The following is a 10,650-nucleotide window of genomic DNA, read 5'->3' as shown; positions in this document are numbered from 1 at the left end:
CCCATCATCCATGTCACTAACAAAGATAGCAAACCTCATGCACTTTGAGAAAAACAAGGCATAAAGAAGGAGCATCCAGAAGGAATAGAATCACGGAATCACAGACTACCAGGTTGGAAGGGACCTCAGGGATCATCTGGTCCAAATTTTAATGGCAAAAGCATGGTCTAGACAATATGGCTCAGCACCCAGTCCAGCCAAATCTTAAGTGTCCCACGTTGGGGAAACCATCACTTCACTGGGGAGATTATTCCAATAGCTGACCTCATTGTGAAAAATCTTCCTTTTGTGTCCAGTTGGAATCTCCTCAGGATTAACTTGTACTCATTACCCCCCATCTTATCCATGTGACTTCTTGTACAAAGGGAGTCTTCATCTTCTTTGTAGCCACCCTTTAAATACTGGAACATAGTGATAAGGTCTTCCCTCAGCCTTATTTTCTGGAGGCTGAACACACCCAGTTCTCTCAGCATTTCTTCATATGGCCGGCTTCCCAGTCCTTGGATCTTCTTTGTGGCCCTCTCTGGACCCTTTCCAGCCTGTCCACATGTTCTTTGCATAGTGGGGACCAAAACTGAACGCAGTATTCCAGGTGTGGCCTGATAAGCACTGAGTAGAGTGGCATACTGACTTCTTTATCTCTGCTGGTGATGCCCTTGTTGATGCAACCCAACATCCCACTGGCTTTCTTTGCTGGAGCAGCACATTGTTCACTCATATTGAGCTTATCCACCAGCACCCACAGGTCACTTTCCACAGAGCTGCTCTCAGCCGAGTAGATCCCAGCCTGTGCTGCACTCTTGGATTGTTTTCCCAGGTGCAAGACCTTACATTTGTCTTTGTTGAACTTCATAAGGTTCTTGTTAGCCCACTCTTCCAGTCTATCCAGGCATAGGGGTGGCTCTCCTTTCCGAAGCATCCACTTCCCCACTGGGTTTGGTATCATCATCAAATTTCATCGGGGGACACTTGATCCCATCATCCAGACCACTTATGGCAATATTCAACAGTGTTGGGCCCAAGACCCCATTTGTGACAGGTTACCAGTTTGAAAAGGAGCTACTGACCAGCACCCCCTGGGTGTGGCCTGTCAGCCCGTTCCCCACCCACCGCACGGACCACTTGTCTAGCCTGTAACACATCAGTTTCTCAGGGACGAGGCTGTGGGAAGCCATATGGAAAGCCTTGGAGAAATCCAGGTAGACAATGTCCACCTCTCGCCGCACATCAACTGAGCAGGTTACTTTGTCATAGAAGGCGATCAGGTTTGTCAAGCACAATTTGCGCTTGGTGAGTCCATGCTGGCTTTTCCCAATCATATACTTCATTTGACTTGTGATGGCGCCCAGGAAGATTCGTTCCATAACTTTCCTAGGGACTGAAGTAAGACTGATGGGCCTATAATTTCCTGGATCCTCCTTTAAACCCTTCTTGTAGATGGGGGTGACATTAGCCTTCTTCCAGTCAGGCGGGATGTCTCCTGATCTCTATGATTTCTCGAAGATTATGGAGAGTGGCCTCACAATATCAACTAGCGCTCTTAACACCCTCGGGTGACTAATTCACCTTTCCTGGTTAACAGCAAGCCAGTATCTTCCTTCTGATTCTGCTTGTTGTTTACACACCTGAAGAACCCTTTCTTGTAGTTTTTGACATTTCTGGTCAATTTCAATTTGAGATGAGCTTTTGCTTTTCTAACTGTATCTCTGCATGCCCTCCTGCTTCTCAATGGGCATGCATCCACTTTTCCATCTCCGGTACGCTTCTCTTGCTTTTGAGCAGACTCAGAAACTCACAGTTAAGCCAATTAGGGAGATTATTTAAGGGTACTACTTATATAAAAAATATAATAATAAAGAATAAAGGAAGCTATTTAAAAGTAGAAGGACACTCTTCAGAAAAGGAAATAGTGACCAAACACTGAAAACCAAGAGCATAAACTCAAGCAAGTTTCATGCAAGAACATACTAAGGCAACCCTAGAAAGATGGTGAGGAAGAATTTGCTAAAGGCTTACTTAGTATATAGTGTGTGGTACTAAACACATCAGAAGCCTGAAGCCATCAAGAGATCATTTGCTTTAAGGAAGGCCCCTAAAGGACTATAGAACTTAGATAAATTGTGTAATGAAAACTTGATTTTTAAAGGATAAATATGAGTGTACTGTTTCAAATGGAAGTGTTCATAGCACAGATTTTTATTACAAAGTATACTAAACTATTGTCAGGACCAAGCAACACTGAGCTGTGAAATTTCCGGACAATTGATGTGTACATAACATATTGCTTGAATTGTGTTCACACTAGAGGAACAGGAAGTGGCAAATATGGTGTCAACCTATAAAAAGGCTACCAAAAAGGTATCTGGTAAAAAAAATCACATATAGTGGAGATTAGGTCTCCCCATTTAATACAGAATCACAGCTTCGCTGGGCAACCTGTTCCAGTGCCTCACCACCCTCTCCGGGAAGAACTTTTTCCTGATATCCAGTCTAAATCTTCCCACTTTCAATTTAAACCTGTTACCCCTTGTCCTGTCACTACAGGCCCTTGTAAAAAGTACTCCCCCAGCTTCCTTGTAGGTCCCTTCAGGTACTGGAAAGTGCTGTAAGGTCTCCCCAGAGCCTGCTCTTCTCCAGGCTGAACAAGCCCAACTCTCTCAGCCTGTCCCCATAGCAGAGGTGCGCCAGCCCTCTGAGCATCTTCGTGGCCTCCTCTGGACTCACTCCAACCAGTCTATATCCTCCTTATGTCTGGGACTCCACAGCTGGACACAGTACTCCAGGTGGGGTCTCATGAGAGCAGAGAAGAGGGGGAGAATCACCTCCTTCAACCTCAATTTGCTGCATTCATAGAATATGTGGCTAAAAATAATTGAGTGAAACTTCTCCCTAACCTTATCTTGCTCTAACATAGTAACCTGCTTTTTGCAGAGAAGAAAAGAAGTGCTTTATTGCAATTCACAGATTGGTTCTTTAAAAAATGCCGATGAGCATATGCTGAAACTCAGTCTGTTGGATTAATTACAGTTATGGGAGACGTCTTCTCATGAATTAATAACTGTTTAAAAGGTAGGAAATACAAGAGTAGAAATAAATCGCACATTTTCACAAAGGAGAAGAATTCACCAGGTGTACCAATGAAGATCAGTGCTGGCACCTATATTGTTCAAAATAACCCTAACCTAGATCAGTAGTGAGGCGACAAAGCCTCACTGGCCTTTTTTTTCAAGGCAGTAAAACCCCATACAGAGAGTACAGTTATCCACCAATACTGAATCACTGGCTGATTAAATCATACAATCACAGAATGGTTAGGGTTGGAAGGGACCTTAAAGACCATCTAGTTCCAACCCCCCTGCCATGGGCAGGGACACCTTCCACTAGACCAGGTTGCTCAAAGCCTCATCCAGCCTGGCCTTGAACACTTCCAGGGATGGGGCATCCACAGCTTCTCTAGGCAACCTCTTCTAGTGCCTCACCACCCTCTCCGTGAAGAATTTTTTCCTGATAGCCAATCTAAATCTCCTTGCTTTCAGTTTAAACCTGTTACCCCTTGTCCTATCACTACAGACCTTTGTAAAAAGTCCCCCCCCAGCTTCCTTGTAGCCCCTTCAGGTACTGGAAGGTGCTAGAAGGTCTCCCCGGAGCCTTCTCTTCTCCAGGCTGAACAAGCCCAACTCTCTCAGCCTGTGCCCATAGCAGAGATGAAACTCCATATTAGTTATAATGCAGGGCAGAAGGAAAGGAAAATAAGTTGAAACACATAAACGTGTAATTAGGCTTTACGTTTTCTAGCTTACTTAGGGAATATGTCAACTTAAGTCTCACCAATTGCCAAAAGGCACACAGAATTTTAGGCTTATCATGAAAAAAAGAAGGAACAGAAAATGCCCTCATGTACTCAAAATGGATATTGTACCCTGATCTTGAAAACAGTATGGAACTCTGGTCTCTACATCTCAGAAAAGCTGCAAAGTAATAGACAAAAAAGGACAAGATTGATCAGAGGCCTGGCATGGCTTTCATTGAAGAGGCAGTACATAGAAGAGAAGTCTTGCATGACTGAGGGATATAAAATTATGCATGACCTGGAAAAGGGGAATAAGAAGTGCTATGTTCATGTGATACATCATAATTCGTAACAGGGAAAATGTTTAAAGCCAAGCAAAGTAAGTACCTATTCACTTAACACAGAAATTACATTCATGGCTGCAGGATAAAATGGGAATACATGTGAGTTCACAAAGGGATAAAACAAAGTCAACATCTGTCTTTTGACAGAAAGATCTATCAAACACGATGCCTTGAATAAGATCAAATACAATTCTCAATCTGTCTTTTGGAGAAATCCCACTTTCGGCAACGAAGCAAGGGGATTCACTGAACTGTTCTGAAACTGCCCTGCTAACTTCTGCCATTCATGCATCTTAAGAGTCACACAGCAGTCCAATCTGATCCATGTAGTTTACAATTTAACCAAAATATTAAATTTAACAACTCAAAACCTCAACATTTAAAATGTTAAACATCAGATTTTAGAAGAAGACTAAAAATGGTTGCTGCACAGGCATTTATTTTTGTAGTAATCTTTATTATACTGATTTTTTTTTCCTTTATTAAAATGTGTAAGAAGGAGGAAGGAATCGATGTTTGTTTTCAGATTTCTGGCTGTGATGCACAAGTTTTGGTTGCATGACTGTGGTTTTGATAATTATGGAAAATAGCATGTGGAGACATTAGTTTATTGAGATGCCTTGGAGAAGCTGGCTTATCTTCATAACATGGGGACAAAACCACTTTCACATATTTGTCATTTTGCCAAGATTTACTCTGTATGTTTTAATTCCGTTGCACAACTTTGCCTTAGTCTAAACATACTGCAATTAGATTTTCATTTAGCTGTAATCTTGTTCCTACATGCAAGCAGTGTTTGCCATATATGGTTATAATAACATGTATTTGCTACTTATTTATTGCAGGACTTAAATTATTGTTGGAAGTGGTGGGTATTATGCCAGGTACAAGGAAGGATTGCCTCATCGCACTGAAGAATGGACACTTGGTGTCCATCTCACCAGGTGGAGTTAGAGAAGCACTGTTCAGTGACGAAAGTTACCAGCTCATGTGGGGAAATCGAAAGGGCTTTGCCCAGGTCGCTCTAGATGCAAAAGTGGTGAGTACTTTACGTTACCAATCCCAGTTCATGCTTATTGCATACATGCTTCATTATAAAATGCAGCTTTAGAGTGTTAATTGGAAAATCTTCCAGACAGAATAAAAGGTTTAGGAATAAAGACTTCTTTTCCTTTGCCCAGCATTTTCCTCAGGCACATTAATCCATAGGGAACAAGGGTTTTATGGAACTGCATAGCTTTTTTGTGACTGTTGCAAGGCATCCATCTCTACAGTTCCACGTCCACAGTTCCATTGCACAGGTAGCCAGTTTCTTGTCTTGACCGTATTTCAGAAATCTCCACTGTGGTCCTTCTCCATATTGCCATATGGTTTCATTCTTTTTTCTCATCCTACTAGACTTTTATCTTCATCTTACTTCTACATACCCAGTCATTTTCTTACAGCTCTTTAATGTATTATCCTTACCTTTCTTTCATCTCATATATCCTGGGAGGGTCCAGGATTGTGTTCTTACCCTTACTTTTCTTCATGTTTGTGAAAGATTGCATCGACTAGCACAAGGTGTGTCTACATGACTCTGAGTTTGAATCATGTGTGCACTTTTGAAGCAGTTTTTCCATCTCCCTCGCTTACCATGCTTTCATTCCCATCATGGAATGTGTTAGAATACCTGAGCTGCATTCCTTTTGGCTAAACCAAACTAAAAAGTTCAGCCTGGAGAAGAGAAGGCTCCGGGGAGACCTTCTAGCACCTTCCAGTACCTGAAGGGGCCTACAAGGAAGCTGGGGGGGGACTTTTTACAAAACCAAACCAAACCAAACTTAAAACTAAACCAAAAGTGGGACCTGATACTCTCCAATTGCAAATGGGCGTTCAGTCAATGGTAGCAGACAAGACTTGGTTCTACATAAAAACAGAGCATTGAAATGTGTTCAGCGTTGATGCCGGATGCTGAGCATCCTCTAAAGACGTGCTGCTATTGGTTTGCGCTCTGCTACTATACACGTGGCCACAATTTCAGTTATATTTTCCCTATGGATGATGATCTACAAAAACAAACTCCTACCCCTGGCTCTGACTTCTTCCATATGGTTACATGTGTGAGTCTGTTTCTCTGATATAGTCTGTGGGAAATAATTTTATTTGGGATGACATAGAGATGAAAGAGCAGCAACCCTGTCTTTTTCCTAACTGACACTTCTCACCATCCTCACCACTAGAAATAAGTTTTCTGTCTTAATTTAGGCTTAGCCTACTTAGCGCTCTTTGTGTCTGACAGACACGTGGTACACATCCCAGGCTTCAGCTGTTCTGCCATGAGCTTTCTGCTGCTTTCTCATGAATTGCACAGCTGTCATTTTTCTTTACATCCCTAGGAATATCTCATCAATTGGAGCCCTCTTCTTTGGCCATCCACATAAACATGATCCTTTTCTGTCTGTATAGGAGAATCTGTACAGGGAATTGAGTTCTTCCTATGAAACATGAATTTTTTACCACCCCTTTCAGGTTTTCTGTGCAGTTACTCTCTCTCTCGACCCATCCAGTTTGTTGCTTCTCAAACTTCGCTGTAGTCTCTTGTGCTCAAGCTCCTGCTACAAAGTACCTAGGGTTGCAACATGCATGCTTCAGGTTAATATTTCTTCATAACTTTATCTCTGAAATCTCGTGGGGAAATACCTAAACTAGAATATTTTAGGAGGATTTGATTATCCAATGGATAAAGTAAGTTTAGACCAGGAGCCCTATTTCTACCTCTTTTTTTGTCTTGTTATGTGGCCTTTTAAAAGTCACGTTTTATGTGCTGCTGTTCCCTCTCCACCCTTTTTCTCACAAAGTGTGGGCTGGTAAATATTAGTCACAATACTTAATATATTGTGTGGAACTGTAAACCACCACTACTAGGGAAATACCAGAATGCAATAAACCCAATCAAATACATATGAGCTTTTTGAATTCCCTTATAGTCTTTCCTCTTCTTTATCAATTTAATAATATACCCCAACAGTCAGAAGGAGATGTCACTTTAACGACTTGAGTGATTTCTAATAATTTTGGGTTTGTATTTGGCTTTCAAGCTACCTCAAACATTTGAACAATCTTTTGCCGTATGTTTTCACTTGGAACCTTAGAATGTAATTTTACAATGTAATAAGTATATAAAAATTGAATTAAAAAAAAATGAGCACACTTAATACAGAGTGCCACCCTTATGAAAACACATCACAAAAATCCTTGCTAGTAATCCTTCCAATCTTCCATAATTTAGAAGCTGATAGTTGTACCTAAAATTGCTGGCACCTTCTATTAACAGGATTTTGGTTTGGTGGTTCTGTTTGTTTGTTTGTTCGTTTAATGAATTGGGTATTCATTGGTGATAAGGTTCTTGCGGTGTGAAGGGTTCTTGTGGTAATTTGTATAACATGTTTGGTAAAAGAAGCACTGTGTAGGATTATCTGGTACCTGGAGGGACAGTATTTTCTCCTTTGACACCTACTAGCCTGAGCTCACCTTTCCTGAGAGCGCTGCTGGCTCTCGTATCACTTATTATTGCACTCATTCAGGGTTGGTTTTTATGCTCAGGAAGTCTGACTGGATCTCAGTATGGTGGGCAACAACTGTAATTAGCTGGCAGGCTCCAATGAACTTTGGGCATTTTTGATATTTCTCTGGAAATCTGCGATCAGACACACCTTAGATAACTAAAGACTTAAAAAACCAGAAGTGCTATGCATTTAACAGTAGAGGGGGCAATATTAACCTTATATACCATTTTTTATATAAAGTTAGACCCATAGTAGTAACTGGATTCCATCATTTCTGAAGATCCCTGCATTTTGTCCGTGCCAAGAAACTGGTTCAAATCTAGTTAGGTAAAAAATAAACAGGGACCATGGTTTATAAAATTCCCGAAAAAACCCAGAATAACCCCATGCACCAGTATCTGCTGGGGGCTGACCAGCATGTGCAGGAGGTTTGGGCTGGTCCAGAGGTCCCTTCTAACCTCACCTGTCCCGTGATTCTGTGATTTTCAAGCTGGCCGGGTGATCCATCTCAGCGCCAGCACAGCCAATCTAAATCCACGGGTGACCGCAGACCTGATCGTGCAAGCTTTTATGTGTCTGCCTGTTTTTATCAGCTTAGGGACCAAACCCCCCTGCCCACTCTGCACTTCCTTGGCTGATCACTGTAGGCGAGTAACTTTTGTAGCTGCCAGATTTCTTTATAGCCTAAGGTGTGCTTCTCTTGCACCATTTCTAAAATTTAAAGTGTTTTGTCTGTATGATAGGTGGGTTTCTAACATTTTAAATGTTAGACATACAGTATTAAATCAATAGCTGAAGCACAGTGTGGTGTTTGTAGTGTCCAGTAGCTGCATGCTTTTAAAGGACATTGCTGATTATTTTTTAAGGGTTTATTGCTAATAATTTCCTATAATTTCTCATTCTGAAGGGATGACAGCCTTATGTGTTCAAAATTTTATCTGTCAGGGTTTTTTCCCTTTAAATGGATTCCATGGGTTGCAGTTCTTTGCTATAGGCTCTAATTAGGTCTTTTTCTTGCTTATTCTTCTCTCATCCTGTGGTTTCTGTTCTGTGGTAGTGATCCTTAAGAACATAAAGGTGTTCTTTCATTGCCTTCTGGAAAAGTAATTCCAACATGCTGAAAATATGATTAAAAAAAATTGAAAAGGGACAATAAAGGGGAAAAAAGTCGTATGTATGAACACAATCACTGCTAGTTTGTCTACAAACTCTGAAATCTTACCTCAGGACATAAGACACGACTGTTTCAAGATCAGGTATCTCGAGTGTCTTTTTAGTTACTGTAGTGAAGTGAACTTTTTGTAACTGCCTAAGGATCTGCCCTCCAGATGCTGTGTAGTCCAGGTCAGTGCAGACATACAATTGCCTTATTTGTCCAAGAGATCTGCAGAAAGTTTTTCCAGTGGGATATTATCCAAACATTACTACTTCAGTGAGACCTTACTCAGAAGGTCTCTTAAACAGAATTTGATTCCTGTTCTGGAGTTTATTTTTCATGACAAGATTCCTTGTTTGCTACCTACCTCACTGATAATTATCCTCTGTATTTGAGCAATTTTCCCAGTTGCACTAACAGGCACTAAAATGTAAATTCAGACTTGGTATAATGTTTCCACCTTTTTTGTATTTTTGTCATTCCTTAGCCCATCATTCCAATGTATACTCAAAATGTCCGGGAAGGATACAGGACGTTTAAAGAAAGAAGTAAGAACTTCAAAATACATTTTAAGCATTTTGAATGTTTTCTGCCCTCCTCAGATTTCTCTCACCTTTCTCTGCAATTTTGCTTTTCCAACTTCTGCTTACTTTGGATTCTCTAACACGCTTGCTGTCGGTCAGAGTTATCTCAAATATGGAAATGGCTTGTGTGTAACTGCTCTGTGCCGTGTGCTATGGTTCTTTAATGCAGTCTTATTTCAGTAATTTATTAAGACTATCGAGCTTTGCTTTGGTGGACAGTTACCTAAATCTGGTAACTGTCAGGCAAACGAAGCATTTTTAAGCAGTCTTCCATATTACTCAGATTTCAAGTTTGGGTTGTGTTTTATGTGATCTCACTTTTTCCTCCCTTAACCTATTTCAGAATTTTTTAGACAGCTGTATGAAAGTACTCGATTGCCGTGCATTCCTCCGTACGGAGGACTTCCTGTTAAATTTCGCACATACATTGGGGAGCCAATCCCTTACGATCCCAATATAACTGCAGAGGAATTAGTTGAAAAGGTAAGTTAGCTTTCCTTGCAATACTGAACTACATACTTTTCCCTCTATTATATGCACTCGGAACTAGTTTTTTGTATGATTGAATAAAGATAAATACACTTTTATTAGCTCGTTAAAGCAGTGGGCAGTTGAGGTCCAAGATTATTTAATGTATGGATACCTACAAGTAAGTATTGACACAGTAATGGTTGGGATGCCCCCACCCATTCAGAACATGTGAGCTCTGTTTTCTTGGGATGCTAATTTTGTTTCTCCCATGCCTTTGATAACTGAAATAATGTAAACTGTGTTTTAAGTTCAGTTTTCAGTAACTAGGAAAATAAATTTCATATATAACAAATACCTTTGAGAATCTTCTCTAAGTAACATAGGGCTCTAGAAACAAAGTCCTACAAGAGCTTCAGTCTCATTATCAAGAAGAAAATGTTGAAAAAACAATTTGCATCCAAAATATAAAAATATTTTCAGTCCCTACAACTTGGTGCAATCAGTGGTGCTCAGGAGCATAAAAATGTTTACAGATCCAGGGTTTAAGCATTTTTCAAAATATTAATCTATACAGAAAATACACTTGTAAAATTTTTTCATAGAAGATGAAAGGAGGGCTTTATGCAAAAAACATCTGCTCTGGCGTAGGAATACACAGACCAAAGCACTTGTTAGGAATCACTGATGTAAAAAACCCTTGCTGCCCCCCAAAAGATGCAAGATGCTTTTCTTTCTTGTTTTTTTCCTTCCCGCTCTT

General features: G+C 40.6%; 1 protein-coding gene across 1 annotated transcript in view; it reads left to right on the top strand.

The window, feature by feature from the left end:
* LOC104511732 (transmembrane protein 68-like) overlaps window positions 1–9,920 on the top strand; it is a 12,676-nt gene extending 2,756 nt beyond the window's left edge. Inside the window, exons 3-5 of the mRNA XM_010154454.1 lie at window positions 4,980–5,173; window positions 9,326–9,386; window positions 9,766–9,920. Coding sequence (XP_010152756.1) covers window positions 4,980–5,173; window positions 9,326–9,386; window positions 9,766–9,914 — 404 coding nt within the window. The 3' untranslated portion in view covers window positions 9,915–9,920. The remainder of the gene's footprint in view (window positions 1–4,979; window positions 5,174–9,325; window positions 9,387–9,765) is intronic.
* Window positions 9,921–10,650: the final 730 nt, after the last annotated feature.

The sequence above is a fragment of the Eurypyga helias genome, unplaced genomic scaffold (assembly GCF_000690775.1).
Source record: "Eurypyga helias isolate BGI_N326 unplaced genomic scaffold, ASM69077v1 scaffold16786, whole genome shotgun sequence".
In the NCBI taxonomy this organism is placed as follows: Eukaryota; Metazoa; Chordata; class Aves; order Eurypygiformes; family Eurypygidae; genus Eurypyga; species Eurypyga helias.
This window is presented reverse-complemented; position numbering and strand designations above follow the sequence as displayed.